The sequence below is a fragment of the Cynoglossus semilaevis genome, chromosome 15, assembly GCF_000523025.1.
Source record: "Cynoglossus semilaevis isolate Cse_v1.0 chromosome 15, Cse_v1.0, whole genome shotgun sequence".
Classification (NCBI taxonomy): Eukaryota; Metazoa; Chordata; class Actinopteri; order Pleuronectiformes; family Cynoglossidae; genus Cynoglossus; species Cynoglossus semilaevis.
This window is the reverse complement of record NC_024321.1, coordinates 10,169,953-10,186,368: the sequence shown is the minus strand read 5'-3', so window position 1 is coordinate 10,186,368 and position 16,416 is coordinate 10,169,953. Positions and strand designations below refer to the sequence as shown.

At 40.6% G+C, this 16,416-nt stretch overlaps 1 protein-coding gene across 10 annotated transcripts in view; it reads right to left on the bottom strand.

Annotated features, from left to right (window-relative positions):
* The window catches only part of trpc7b (transient receptor potential cation channel, subfamily C, member 7b), a 62,286-nt gene that overhangs the window by 27,726 nt on the left and 18,144 nt on the right, over positions 1-16,416 (bottom strand). For 8 of the 10 annotated variants that reach the window (XM_025062903.1, XM_017039211.2, XM_025062904.1 and 5 more), the window contains 4 exons: positions 15,241-15,903; positions 8,545-9,307; positions 5,018-5,200; positions 719-883 (listed from right to left, as the gene is read on the bottom strand). In XM_025062903.1, the coding sequence (XP_024918671.1) occupies positions 719-883; positions 5,018-5,200; positions 8,545-9,307; positions 15,241-15,719 (1,590 nt within the window). In that variant the 5' untranslated portion in view covers positions 15,720-15,903. Of the gene's footprint in view, positions 1-718; positions 884-5,017; positions 5,201-8,544; positions 9,308-15,240; positions 15,904-16,416 lie in introns of those variants that run through there. The other 2 variants (XM_025062902.1, XM_008327020.3) reach the window with 2 other exon arrangements.

Below are 16,416 nucleotides of genomic sequence, written 5' to 3'. Positions count from 1 at the left end.
ATTACTATGTACTAGTACTACTTCTGCTACTAATTCTACAATTACTCCTAGTAATACTAGTACTGTTCAGGCCGCCTCGTCTAGGGCTTGATTTATAATCAACAGTAATTATGCAGCCATGTCTGTGCAGTGACAGACCAAAACAGCCATTTTACATTAACATAAACATGTGTTTCTGCAGCAGCCACTGTCTGACCTCAGTGGGGGCAGGGGGACTCACTCATCTGTGCATCACTTCTCTCATACTCGACACATGCATCGGAGTCACTCACTCTCTCCTAGTCTGGAAAATGTACTTATTCACCGGTGGCGGCTGACACTCAGACAGAGTGAAATCTGTTTCAGGCACACGGTTCTGACAGATGCTGCGATACAGGCAGAGAAATCGTATTATCCTGAGTGACAGTGACTTTTGCTTAAGCTTTAGCTCAGCCCTGTCATGTTGTGTCATTTCAAAGATTATAATTTTCTTGATGGAGTGTTAACAACACCATGTGCCTGGAGCTGCGCATAATAAAATGGTGATTATACATTAATTTAAATTACAAATCTAGAGCCCGTCTCGTCATTTGACCTTCCTGCATGGAGGCTATACATACATAAAATTATATTTACTTTTCTAATAGGGGTTGGTGGGTATACTGTATGTAGTGCACTGTAGTCAGCAAAAAAGCCTGTATTCTGATAAGTACGTGTATGTACGTGTATATATTCTTACCCTACTGCAAGGCATTATCCAATAGGCGATTGCCAGGAAGGGCAGACCTACAGTGACGCCCAGTACAGTCCAGCACTTGACGCCGATGGACTGCTGCCTCAGTCCAGGCAGGTTCTCGTACCAGATAGTCAGAAGCTGCTGCTGGCAGTTAGGATGAGCAACAAACTAGAAGAAAAAGTAAAAAAGTGAAGAACATTACATTTAATAATTTTTTTTAGAAATACTGTATAACAGGACTCAATAGAAATGACCTTATTACTGGGCACGAGCCTTTGAATGATAGCGTTCAACTGGGAACAAAAGTACACTGAGGTTTTTAGTTGAATTTCACTTTAATCTTTCAGTGGGACTTTTGACTCTCTCGGCTATATGTTAATGTGTTACATTTGTCTCAGTATAATGCGATGACAGGGCAACACAGGGGAAGCGCGGTTGGTGCTCATGCCTCACAGCAGGAAAGTCACTGGTTCAAGGCTAAGTAGTCTTTATGTATGGAGTTTGAATGTTCTTTCATTGTTTTAAGGTTTTATTTTTTTCACTTTTCTTAATGGCCAATTTTTACATTACAACATGAAACGTTTCAAGAGATAACGCCAAAAAGCTTTTTATTTCTGATTAGGAATTGGACTTTACTACAGCCATAAGACTCTGCTCTCAGGGTGAACGTTGCCGTGGAATCATTGACTTCACCCAGAGGAAGAATGACTCAAAGCCCAGTGAACTTCCTATCATTTGTCAATGATGGGGGGGCTGCAGGGGCCCACGCTGCTCTGTAACTAATGAGTGATGTGGCTGCAGGGACCTGCACTCATTCTCACTTCTCTGAGGCTTCACGCATCATGGAAAAAAAACTTTAGTGCACACTTGGAGCTGTCTGAGATATGAGGGCGAACTCCACCCATCCATCACTGTGCTGAGCCCATGTGTCTGTCATGTGGGACATTCATGAGAGCATAACTGTCTCCTTGTCTGATCTGTTCACAACTTGTATAATTTGTGGACAGATGGGACATGAGCTGCCATGGACGTCCAGCCCCGGGACACAAACCACTGTTTAAAAAGGCTTCGAAAACTAGTCAAAGAAGTTTTAGAAGTCTAACAAAAAGTGAAAGTCTGAAATTGAAGAGAACTAAATATTTAAAGAAATGTGAAATATTTAAGAAGTCTAACAAATCTAACAAGTCTAGGGAATGTATTGGTCTAAAAAAAACGATTTCCGTTAAAGTGTCTTTTCAGTTTTCAGGCAATAAAAAAAAAAACTATAATATGCTTCCTAAAGTTGAATTAAAAACATTGTTTCCTCCGATTCAAAACGTAAATATTGAAAGTTGAAAACGTTGATTAAATAAAACTTGACAAAGTTAGAATAAAAAAACAAAACAGTCAAAACTGTCGGAGTCGCCTGAGAGACTGGTCTGAAGATGGTCTTAGATTTTATTACATCAGCTTTAGAATTGTTGGTCTCACAGTACATACACATATTTATGGTTTCTATAATCAATACCTAAATATTATAATCAGATCTGGGATCTTAGAAAACTGTCATAGTCATTAACTTGTGACTTTGTTCTCATAAACTCACGACTTTAATCTTGTAATTTATTATATAATGTACTACTCATATTACAGAAGTGAATGGGAAAAGCCCTAAATCATTTAAGAACGGACGACATATGAAGCCACAGATGAATGAAGCTCACGAACGTCCGACATCAATCCTCACATTGATTTCTTTGAAACTAGATGGAGACACTTTTTCCACTTCCCTTTCTTCAGAGCAGAGTTATGACGGGGTCCAGGTCGTTCAGACGGGGTCATCACTCAGGGTAAAGTCATAAACACTCCAGCTCATATTGTACTACAGTATGTATCTACGTGCACTGTACATACAGTACTGTACAGTCAGTATATACTGTCCTACTTTTAACCGCTGTTGAACTGATGGGTTTTTTTTTTTATTGTTCAATTCTCCATAGTAAATATCACACAGTAGTTCAACAGTATGTGCGGGTAATGTAAATAAATCTCAACTGGTTATTTTAATAATTTTTTTTTTTTGGTCCTTCCTTTTACTGCTGTGACTTCAACATAAAACATTTGATTTGTTTAAGGTTCGGATGGAGGGGATGAAAATGCAAGAGAACTTTCACAGCATGTTTGGTTTTATTTATTTTAAAAAGTGTTTCGTTTCCATTTAGAACCAAATCAAAAAAATCTAAATTCAAACCTGGAGTTGGTAGAAATTTGGAAACTCATTCAATTCCAATCAACTTTCTGAGCCTGAAAGTTTTATGAATGAATAAATACTGAGTTTTTTTGTATAAAATTCGACCATGTTTCCAGTGGACTCACCACCCGCAGGGCGGTTGGTACGGTGCACAATGTTTCCTAACGGATAAGCGGATGAAAATGGATGGATGGATGGATGGATGGATTAGACCATGTATTCAGAAATAAACACAGAGAGGTTGTGACCTTGTGCTAAAGACATTCCTTGGTATTCTCACAGGGGCTCTTCGGTTTCTTTTACACTCTGCTGACACGGCTGCATGAGTCCCTTTGGTTCTGACCATGTAACACTTAAAAATAACCCAATTCCCCACGTTCTCCCAGCTGCTGCAGACAAGGTCGTTCAAGCTGATGGATATATTTTCATATATAAATTTTTCTCAACGTCTATTTACATTCTTTTCATTCCTGGCGTCCCGCTCCAGTACTGAATTTAAATGATACGTTATTATGTGACCGGATTTACAGGTCACACAATAACCATCTTAACTATGTGTCGACTGCATGGAAAAATATTCAGCGCTTCAGAGAGGAACTGATACACTGAATACTAAATACTGCACTCATGAGGATGACTAGTGTTGTTTTTTCTTTATGGTAATGTCCACTGTTTTATACAGTATATATATATATATATATATATATATATACACACATATATATATACACTGTGTGGTGAAAAGTGCACGTTCCCTTCATTTCTATTTGTAGAAACTCACAGTCCGTTGGTTTCGGCTGCTGCCACTTTACTTCATAGATTTAAAAAATGCCAAGTAAGTTGAAAATCTATTTAGCATGCAGTGTGTGTAAAGGAAGCAGCCCAATGAAAATAACCAGACATTGACTGCTGAGCAATGTACTGTACAGTCGACTGGCTGCTGCATTTGTTGATGATAAATGGAAACCACCACGGTTCCAGGGAAGAAGGAGAAGATGAATGTTTTTGTTCCCAACGGAAGAAGGATGTGGACCACACAGCAATCAATGCCCAGTAGGCGGTCACCGGAAGAACAATCAAAGTGCACGCTGCGTACTGTTAATCGTTCACATCCAGGAGCCGAGAAACAGGTTAATTCTGGTCAAAGCTGTTTTTTTCCGTTAGCCTCTCTGTGATCAACCTGCGTCAGTCATTTCACAGCCTCAGGTATTAGATTGCAGAGCCACGATCTCACCCACTGATTGGCACACTGCGCTCCTGTCGGCTGATCTAAACTAACAATGTGGAAACGTTCCCGGTGTCATATCTGATACCACATTTTACACACACCTTCAATCAGTCCCAGTTTACATCCGAGTTTCCAACTGGCGTCCTGTGGAACGGTGTAACAATCGACTGACCCATGACACTGACCCACGCAGCATGCAACAACATAATTACACTCAGTCATGCTCCACCTGGTTTCCATGGCGATGGGTCCCTCCCTCTATCCCGTCTTCCTCAGTAATTAGCTTCCAGAGTTTTTGTCACGCTTCCTTGTACATGCTGAAGATATAGGCTGTGCACCGACCCGCAGGTATACAGTAAAGGTCAAGGAGGAGTGTGCCTACGTGTGTGTGTGTGTGTGTGTGTGCGTAAGTTTGCCAAGGTCAAGAATTGGCAAGGTCTCGTTGTCAAAATGGTGAAATACCTGAAGTTCTTACTGGAATACTAATGGTTTAAATGTCAACTTATATCTGGTATATTGACTGTAATTTCGAATAACTGTTGTCAATATAGCTACAAATACCTAAAACCATTAAACTGTTCATTTTTTAAAACCATCATAAAAGAAACTTCAAAATGAATTAAAAAATATTTGTCACAGACAGAATTTGACACAGCAAAGCCAATTGAAACTAATTGGCTTTGCCCGTGTCAGAGGCCTGCCCCTTACTTTGAGAACCCCTACTTGGAGGAAAGTGAGCTAGCCATTGTTTCCCTGCTGTGTGTGCAGTTTTTTTATGACAGTTTTATTGTAAATCACATATTTCTTTCATTTTGTATAAATTTTTTTGAAATACTGGACCTACCTTTTTGACTTCGTATTTAATGGCCATTTTAATTCGGCTGAGGCAGGGTCGGTTGTAAGGCCTTGGCGGGCACAGGTCAACATCACCGTTCAGTATGGCCTCCACTTCCTCTGTGTCTCGACAGAGGTCCAACACACCCACCACAAAGTCCTTACACTGCATGGACAGCTTTCGGTAGTCGTTCTATGTTGAAGTAGGAAGAGGAGAGAAGAGAAAGGTGCAAAGGGTGAAAAAAAAAATCTGAATACTTTTTACTTCAACCCTGTGTAACAAGAAATTTCTAGCTTTCATTTTTAACTAATGGTAATAAGGAGTATCTATGATGTACTTTTTACCTTACTCATGTGTAATAACAAATACTGCTGTTGTACTTTTTTTTTTTAGTTTAGTGATGCATAATAACAAATACCTCTGCCATAGTTTGGACTTTAGTCATGTGTAAAAACAAATACTGATGCAGTACTTCGTACTTTACTCAAGTGTAATAATAAATACCTGTTATATTTGTTACTTATGCATGTAATTAAAACCAGTTCTGCAGCATCATTGACTAATTACACACGTAATTAGAAATAACTGCTATAATTTTTCAGCCGTAATAAGAATCAACTGCACATGTTAAAAATCCCTTTGTTTTGTTTTCCTCTGTTCAGCACTAACACAAATATTCTCCATTCAACGATACTGCCTCTGTTGAAAAGTTCATCCTCTACTTCTGCTGTCCAATGGAATACCTCTAACTCTGTGGACCTTCAGTGACCAAATGAGGAACAGACCAAAGAAATGACACATACAGAATGAACGCAGGGTAAACAAAAAAAAGAAGTGTAATTGTAATGAGTTGGGGAGCCCCTGTACATATTTTGGCTGGACTTTAACAAACCTTTTTGCAGCACAGAAGCTGTAAACACACCTGTGTTTCCTGCAGGTTCAGACGCACGATCACGTGGTTATATAGTTACTGAGTATTTTCTCTTTCTTCTGACCAAACATGCTCCTACAGTTGTTTTAATAATGAATACAACTTATTCAAAGTTTTTTGGATAAGTCACACCACAAAAATGATTATTTAAACCTGCAGGGGGCAGGCCTGGTGTGCATAGTGCATACAAAGCAGTTTTTCTGCAGTGACTGAAAAACAAACAGTTTTCATCACTCTGCACTTTTCGCTCTGTATGCCGCGTTTATCTCGGAATACATTGTAAAATCGGTTTTGTGGAGCTGGAGTGTGTTGTAGTGTAGAATAATGATGATAAAACACACATTATCAAACATTTTAAACTTGAAATGACTCTTCTGAATGTAATTCATAATAATGTAATTTATACTGTAAATAAGTATATACTGTACATAATTCCTGTTGGCCTTTTGAGTCAGTTACAATATCATGGAGACTTGAAGCAGCACATCCACAGGGTACTGAAGGTGAAGAGGGGGCTTCCGGAGTCAATAACATTTGCATTAAGGTACATCAGGAACACGTAACACGTAGACACCTTTCGCAGAACGCACATGGAATTGGAATTCCACTCACATTTCCTGGTTTGTGGGTTTTGCCTCAGGTGCTGCGATGAAATAATGGGGGACAATGCAGCGAAAAGAAAAACAAGAGAGCAAGAGAGAGAGAGCGAGAGAGAGAGAGCAGTTGAAAGCAGAGAAAGAGTGGTTACAGATGAGTGGAGGGGTAAGGAGGGGGAGGGGGGCATGAGACAAGTCTAAAATACAGAGAGAGAGGGTCGGAGGCAGCAGGGAGAGAGTTGGTGTTATTGTACTTCTATCAGTATATAAAGTACTCTTTTTATTTCTCTTCTCGTTTTCATCTATTTTCTTTTTGCTCTTCTCCTTTTCTTCTCCTTTTCGAGAACATAAAAAAATAAACACTTTTCAGCGCTGCTTTGCCTGTGAAATACCCAATGATTCAATTAAAAAGATCTCTCTTAAAAAACCCCGTTGACTTTTACTCCCATTCATTTTTATCCACCTCACGGTCACCTAGAGGATGGAGCCAATCCCAGCAGTCATACGGTGAGGGTAAAGGTGAGGGTGAGGATTTGGAAATGGAGCTTAAACACTGGTCGTGGTTTCGGCTCTGCTAACACTGCCCTCAGGCGTCGCCGTGCTCGTGAAGGTCTGTCTATCATTTGTATCCTCGTTCTTTGTTCGACTAGAAGACTAAGCACACACATTAGGAAATAAAAAGAAATGACAAATCATAAACTTGTAATAACCTACAGTCTCATGTGCCTTATATAAAGTTCTACATTTTTATTACCACTGTTCTCAATTAACTACATCTGTGGATCTGAAATGATTGTACTATTATCACTGGGTGTACTCTGGTCCTCAGTAGTAGTACTGGGGGGTTAGAAGCTCTCAGAGTAAAAAACAATTGCACCAATAAAAACAAACAAACAATCACCATATTTTTACTATTATTTTACTTAGTGTACCAATGCTAGTTTTAGTCTTACACTTTCTTTTGTCTTTCTTAATTTCCTGCCAGTAATGTATATCAGGTTTAGGCCCGAAATATGCACTGTTATTTTTTTAATGGATCTCCATAGGCATCAAAGTTTTTACAGAGCTCGACTTTTGGTGTGCCACTGCAGTACCACAATTATTATTATTATTTTTATTATTATTGATAGTAATAATATTAGTGAAATCCACTGTGCACCCTGCTCTGCTCCTCTGTCTAAAGCTATTATCACACTGTTTTGACAATATTTGATATTGCAGTGTAATGAGGGGATGGCGAGGAAACAGAGGGGTGATAATGAGATGGTAATGAGAAAGATGAGCTCCAACACAAGTCGGGTCCCACAGGTGAGCCCTTCTCATTAACTTGTCTGAAAACGTGGAACACAGTGACAAGCAGAAGGGCTGAATGACAAACATAAGAGTGGACAGATGGATATGAACCGACTGTACGGAAAAACAATACAGAAGTGGCTAAGAGTGGACAGATGGATATGAACCGAGTGTACGGAAAAACAGAAAAAAATGTCAAAGCTGAATTCAGAAGATATATGGATATATATTTTTTCAATATTTAAAAATGATCCTGTTCAAAGAATAGCAGCAATAACTGCTGCACCACTGTGACAAACCCACCCAACCCATCCACACACTCAGACACAGATTGCAGTAGTTTTCCAGCAGCTGCACCGAGGCTTGTTTCAGCAGCTACAGCATTTGATATGCAATCTTTTTTCACTGAAAAGTCCAAGGAAATACATTTTCCCTTTGGAACAAAGAAAGTGTTCCACTGTATAACCACCACAAGTTGGAGAAAGATAGCGACAATAATAAGCAGCTCAGAAGAATAATAAGAAGAAGGGAGCATGCTGAGAAATACATTCATGAAGAGAATGGAGAAATTATTGGCAAGATTGACAAAGACAGAAATACACATTTTCATCCACCTCTGGGAACCCTTTCTGCATGAAATGGACTTTATGAAAAAACTAAACAAACATTTTCTTGGGTTGAAACATGTTTTCACAGACAAGAAGAGACCACCTCACCTTAAATTCCGTCTCGATGTTGGCTAGCCTAGCTAGTTCGTTGCTGAGCTCCAGAGCAGTCAGAACCGGATCTTCACTGCTGAGCGACAGGTAAGCCGCACTGGCCAGGCCTTTGTAGGCGTTCATCCTGGAGCGGGAGTGACTGAAGGAGTCTTTCTTCTGTTTCTCCACACATTCCGTGCACTTACAGAAGTAGTCGTGTGGTCTTTCGATGCGTGCCCCCTTCGTCAAAAGGATGTGGACGATCTCGTACTCCTGGCAGTGGGCTGCCAGGATGATGGGGGTGATATCGTGAGAAAAACGTGTCCCGTCCTCATCGTAGGCATAAAAATCGTCATCTCGCATCTCCTGCTCCAGGGGGCTCAAAGCGAGTCTGAGCCCCCCCCCAAAGGCAGGGTGGGCCAGAATGGCCTCCACTATTCGAACATAACCTTTGGAAATGGCCAAAAGCAGGCCGTCCCCGATCCTGGCCAGGCCATCCTTCTTCAGCAGCAGCTCGGTCACTTCAAGGTGCTCATTACCAACCGCCAGCTGCAGAGCATTCTGCCCCATGTAGTCAACGCAGTTAAAGTTTAATGTTTTGGATTCTTCCAGCATTTTTCGGACCACAGGAATGTTCCCGTATTCAGCAGCATCCAGGAAACGTTCTTCCTCTGCAGTGAGCGCTGAGCCTCGCTCATTGAACATGTAGGCCGGGCCTCGTACTGCTTGGCGACGCCCCTTCTCTCTCAGTGTGGTGTGTCGACGATGCATGGCCTCCACCCTGGCAGTGAGACAGGAGGAAACATCAAATTAGCCTGATGGTGTTCCTCAAAGGTAGAGCAATTTAGAGTATAAAAAATGGAGCCATAAAGCGTGGTGTGACTAATAAAAGTACGACGCAGATATGGGCTCATTAATCAGACTAATTAAAGTGCAAGTGAGGCAACAACACCTTCATTGTAGCAGAGCAGGCAGTGGGTTTAACACAAAATCATATTCTGAAGTGAAAAGAGAGAAAGCTTTGGTATTCACCCAGATATTTTGATTTTAAATTCTCCTAAAAATCAATTAACCAACAGCAGGATCAAAGCTCACTGTAGGGCCATCAGAGGTCAACAGCTCTGATTGGTGGAAGAGAGATGAAGCTGTCACTTTAATTACTCCGGCCTGACAAACTGGGGTGTTTGGCCAACTGTCACAAATCTGTCCTTAGACGTCAACAACACATGAATACAGAGAGTAGAAAGGTTTCATGAACCTGTCACAGCAAACTGACGTGTTGTTCAAGCAGCTGTGTCGTTCATGTGATTCTAAATGCTACAAAAATGATTTAACCTTTCACAACAAAATAAACCACTCAAACAGAAGAAAAAGAAAGAACTTTTGATTTACAAAATTACAACAGAATTATTTAGAGCAAAACAACACCTGTTGAGTGGGTGCAGCATACGGAAACACAGCTAGAGTACGTGCCCACTTTTATTTTGGAAATATTAAAGCCACACAAATGCCCAATTTTTACATATGTTCAGGTCAATGACAACATGAAATGAAATGAGTTAAGGTATTTCACAGGTTGGTGTATATGTGTGTGCATGTGTATGCAACTGTGGGATGCGTGGTAGGAAGAAGTATGAAGGAGAAAACCACGATGAAGGAGAAGAAAAATGGAACCTAGGAGATGAGAGAAAAAACAACTTGAAAGACAGACATTAAAAGACTGTCAAATTCAAGAGCTTTTGATTTTTCGATTTACACAATCAGCTTTGTTTGCCTCAGGCTGACAGTCAATGGTTGATGATCTCTCTCTCTCTCACTACCGCCCTTTGCTTTTTCTCTCTTTCAGTCTCTCTCTCTGTCTTCTCCTCCCTCTGTTCCTGTCTCTCTGTCTGCTTTCTCCCTCTCTCTCTCTCTCGCCCCTGTCCATTCTTGTGTGACTGCCCTAACCTTAAACACTGACCCAAAAAATGACAAAAGGTAAAATCTTGCCCCAAAACTACAGCCTCTGAGGAACACTCACACACAAACATAAATAAGGAGACAGTCTGGCTGCCGTCCGTTTCTTTCTTTTTATATAAACCTTACGGTGGGATAATGAATTGCCTTCTTCCATCTCATTCTCTTTTCCTTTTCATCCATCTGAATGTTTTTGATCCTGATGAGAAATAGAATTTAGCCACATCATTTCTGCATGAAATTACAGTCACAGCAGCAGGACGAGGGAATCACAATGAAGAGTGATGGGTAGTGTGTGTGCATGAGATTGTGTGTTTGTGCGCGAGGAAGAGAGGGGGAGAGAGAAAGAGAGAGAGAGAGAACGACTGAGTGAGTCAGACAGGAATTTTGTATTTGTATTTCCACTGGACTGAACTATTGTTTATGATTGTGGAAATATGTCAATGTTGAGGATGAACAGTTTTTGTTGCCAAAAAATGATCGAAATCTTAGAAGAGTTTTCTTTCCACTTTAATGTAAGTCTGGTTCGACCCGACTGGTGAAACCCTGGATGTGTTCAGACACCCTTGAAGAAATGACCCACCCCCCCATGTTCAGACACCCTTGAAGAAATGACCCCCCCCAAAAAAATGCTTTCAACTAATTAGTAGTCATTCACAAAAGCCATATATAAAAAGAACTCAAGGTCAAGACAAGGCAATGTCCTGCAGTGATTGGCCAATAATATCAGCGGAATTAAATCAGTAGAAGAAATTTTCCAAACTCTGAAAAGAAATTCTGTCTCTTATTGGAAAAACATTAAGTGCGGGGTGGACTAAATGAGGTGGACCAATGAGATTGGTTTGTTAGAGCTTGTCATTAACAGTGACAAAAAATACAGATCAAAATAAACAGCAGCAATCGACAAACACAAGAGTTCTGGTTCAACATCTGAAGAAGTTCTTCAGGTTACACACTGGGATCAGTGCCTACTGTATGGACTATGGACAAAGTCTCAGTGAAGCTCTGGGAAAGGACTGAAAGAGCACTATTTTAACCCAGATTGACCAGGTGATGATGTCACAGGTGATGATGTCACATCATGGACAACATGTGATCTCTACATATCAACTTAGATCCAAATTTGAAAAAAAAAAAAATTCACATTAAACCCTAACATCTCATTAAAACATCAGCGAAATGTTACTACAGACCAGTTTTACTTGTACTCGGTACATAAGGCTGTACTTGGATACATTTATTACTTATACTTTTATCTTTAATAATGGCCTTAAATAAAAGCAGAAAAACAAACAAATTGTGGAACTATTGACTTCGCAAACACTAGTAGATGTTTACTCTTCTCTGTGTGAGCGTCAGCAGGAGAGCGTGCGAAAAGTGGAAAAATTCTACTGCAGCCTGTAAAGTATCCTCTCAACTCATGGTACACATCATTACTTTTTCTAACATTTTTTATGTCATTGCGGTGAGTTATGGGTTTAATGATTTGAAAATATGCTCTATTTTTTATGTAACTTCAGTTTCTCTACATCATGTTGGATTTTTGGTGCAAATTGCACTTCTACAGCTGCCAGCTCGCATTTGATGGTGCAGCTAAGTCCTAGTGTGGCAGATCAGTCAGGACGTCTAACCCAGCAGCCAGCTCGCTGCTCCATTAACAACAAAACTGTCTGAAAGAGTAAGAGACAAACACCGCACTGAGTCACTGCCTCTGACACTGAACGTCATGATCATCAAACTGTGGCTCCAAAACCTGAAGGTAAGTCACATGAGATTTAGACTCTAATATATTTACAGTAGGTGGCGACATATTCAGTACTTTACTGAATATTTCATAGTAAATGTATTCAGGTTGGAGAGATTTTCGGGGAAATTCTGACTGAGTACAGCCTGAAACAGTTCCTCTTCACAGCACAATAAAGATATTTTCATAGTCCAGAGTGAATGGCCAGAGATAATGTCAAGTGACTGTTGTGCATTCAAACAAGTGACTGGATTTAATACAGTATATTTGTTCCTGCAATTATGAGATTATTTCCCTCGCAGCAATATAAGAAACATAAAAAACTACTGTATTTGTTTATTGTTTCATTTTAATAAAACTCTGACAAACCATAACCAGTCACACAGCTGTGTAGTTGTACTCCCCAGTTAAAATGCTGGAAATAGTAGAAGATTATACTAGAGGCAGCTGACATGGTCAAAATTATGTTTTGATTAAAACGAGTGAAAATTTGAGAAAAACTCATAAATGAAGTTTTTATTTTCAATGTTTAGACACATAATGAGTTTTTTTTATGAGCTGTAATTTCACACACATCTCCCGCTCTATGCCTCACCCCACCCTCTCTTTCTCTCTCTGTCTTCATCCCTACAACCCCTCTCTGTCTTTCTTTTTCTTGGCTGTCAAGCAGTAAATTGGTAATTTTGCAGAACAAAGAATGAAGTGCTTCCCATGGTTGAGTGGTAATCAGAAACAGACACGTCCTGAACTGGTCTGCATGTCAGGCATCAGTCGGAGGAACACATACAGATCCAACAGGGGTGTATCAAAGAGACAAGGGACAAGGGGAGATCAAAGAGCCAACACTGAGGCCTGACATTCTCCATATCTGACGCTGCTGCTGCTGCTGCTGCTGCACCACGTCCATTAACTACGTCACACTTTGTACACAGCTTCCCTGAAATGTTTTCTGCATGGATGCAAAAACCTACATTCACTGAATTGCTTCTTAAGTAGATGAAAATGTTTGAAAATAAAAAAAAAAAAAATTAAATGTTAAAGGTAATAAAAGCGCTCCAATTACTGTTTAAAGGATGACGAGTGGAGCAGTGTAGAATGGTCTGAGTCAACTGATGTGTATAAACTGCTGAAGCTTAACACACACACACACACACACACACACACACACACACACACACACACACACATGCAGAGACACACAGTCCCTGACGCCTCCCGTTAATATATTCATGCACTGGAACCAATCAAGATGTTGTCTCTCAACGCAAGAATGGCTCAAAGACTGTGGAGGAAAGTCTCTTAAAGACACACTGTCACACACACACATATAGCTTGTTGATAAGAGAGAAAAAAAAATACAGAGAAAAGGAAATACACATATTAGTTTAACACCAGCTGACTAATTAAATATGACTAGAGACGTCTGATATTAACTTATTAACTGGATATCTGATATGCCGACATATCCAAACACTTAATTTCCGATTCCGACATTGGTACTGATGTTATCAAGTCACACCTCATCCAGGTGAGGGATGTTTTACCATATTTTAAAAGGGACTTTGTGGATTTGTGTGCACTACAAAACCCCAAGGACAAATCGTACAAATCTCCGCCTCGATTACTGCCACAACATGTTGTCTTCACTTTAATCAACATTGAATAAAGTAAAGAAAGATTCTTTTAATAACAAATCAGCATTAACAACTGTAAAAAGATAACCAAACTCATATAAACTTTTAGAAGTTACACCTATTATCAATCAGAAACGTCACAGTCCCTGCCAGCATCTCATGTTCTGTTCAACTGTTCTAAGGTATGTTGGGTTACGGGTCAGACTGAAGCCCAAATTCTAGACCTTTACTAGGCTGCCATCCCTATTTTTCAGGTTAGTGGTCAATTTCTGAATTACAGATGTAAAAAAGTATAGATGAGACTGAAATTGAACAATAACACTGAAATTCTATTCTATTCTGTTCTATGACACAGATGTCGTTGCCACTGAAAACATTTTTGAATGTCTTAATTGGTACAAACACAGTTATTCCACCTGATCACCACCAGTCTGTCGTTACATCAAATGCCCTTCACTGATTTTGACCAAGAGCTGATAATAAAGACTGAATAAGTGGAGGTCAGTGTCCATATAGATGAGCTCAGCAAATACTCTTTGTATCCATCAGTTGGGTAAGAGGAACATCATGGAGGAGCTCGTCACATCTGCACACGGTCCACATGATCATGTGCTCATTTGAGGTCAGTGTACGATACAGTTAAAGTCCAGTTCACCAAATTTTACAAACGCCTCAATGTCTGTCCTTGATATCAGTATAAAGTTCAGACATGAAGGCAGGAAGTACACAGGCTGTACGCAGCTAACGTCACATGACCAGTTCTAACCTGGGTGAGGAGAATCAGAATTTGTAAAAATATAAAGTTCCTATTTTCAACATTACACCCCAAAGTGAATTTGTGTTGTTGTTGATAAAACATGAATCATTTGAAAAGTATTTGAACATCTTCCCGTCTCAGTCCTCCTCTAACTCTGAGACACACCAATCAGCATCATCTGATTATTTGACTGAAAATAATCAAGAGATAAAGCTGTGTCTTTGTGTTCTTTCTACTTCATCCAGTATACAGCAAATGAGAGTTTTGTAAAATAATTTTTATGCTGTGAATGTGCCTGCAGTTTATTGCAGAAGACAGGTTTTTTTTTTCTTTTTTTTTTTCTTTTGCAACAGTTAATTCCACGTCTCTAACCGGCCTCTGGGCGTCAGTCAGTGGTTCATGTCATTCTGGCTTCGGCTCAGCCTGACAAGCCTGGTTGCGTTTAACTGAAAACTGACATCACTTCCCAAGGGGAATTTCAAGCCTTTGGTTCACAGTAGTTCTGCCATTTAGAAAGTACTAGAGTGACATGAAGGTAATTACAGGATTAACCGACTGTTCACACATAGTCTGCATACTTTATTCAGCTCTAAATTGTGGATTAGTGTAAAGGAGTAACTCACGTTTGCCGGGTTTGGGAGCTGAACTCTGGCTCTATGTTGTCCACAGTGAAGTGGTTCCTAAAGTCCGACAGCTCCGGGGCCCGTGGCAGGCGCTGTCCGCGGTGCTGAAAGCGCTCAGCGCCTCGTCCTCTCCATTTAGGAAACGGTTCATCGTAGCAGTCAGAGCCAGCATCTAGCCGCACATCCTGCTGCGAACGAAACGGCGAAGCGCCGACCCCGGTGCGCTGGCGGAACTTTGGAGGTGTAAAATGCGCACTGTCCCCGGGCTCCCTGTGCTCCGGAGAGGGCTGAAGACACTCCAGGGTAGCAAGGTAAGGTGGATCCGTGTCTTCCAGCAGCGGAGAGGCTGAGGAGAAGAGGTCCAGGGGCCGCTGAGGGGAAGGAGACCCTCGGTGAAGAAGCACAGGCGGAGGTGGGGAGGGGGACTCGGAGAGATGCGCTTTCTCGCCGCTGTCGCTTTCTTCTCCCTCGTCAGACATGGTAAGAGTTCAACCGCAACATGTATTTCAGGCCGATTTCGTCTGGGTGACATGCATTTGACGAGGTCTTTGTCAAAGTTTCAGCTCCACAAGTTTGCTGCCGACGACCCGAGCATCCACCTTTACATGAGCCCCCTGCGCTAATTGGAGAGCGGCGCGTGTGCGCGCACCGGGAGCCAGCCCTCTACAAAATGGAAGGAAACGCACAAGTGGCAGCAGTACCACAGAATAACTCGGGGCCCCCTCTGCACTGGACAACAAGACTGAGCACACAACTAGAATACAGTTTGGATTGGATTAGTGGTATTTTACATCATGTAAAATTCTTGTAAAAAACAATAAACAGAACATGGCATGCACTCTCTATTTATTATAAAAATACCTATTCTGTATTATATATATATACATATATATATATATATATAAAGTGCATTTTATTGTTGTGGAAACCCCTGATGAGAATGTGAATTTAAATAAAAGCAAAATAGTGTGAAATTAGGGAGGCGCATAAGGAAGAGTTTGGACAACGGAGGAAAAGTAAATATATGGTATAATATAATACATAGTATATAGTATATATGCTAGGTTTGGACATGACGGGGTTAACAGGACCTCCAGCCGTAACTGTGATACAGCTGGAGGTAGAATAAACAATGAATGCTAACAGTAGACTATCAAACAACAGCCATGTGTATAT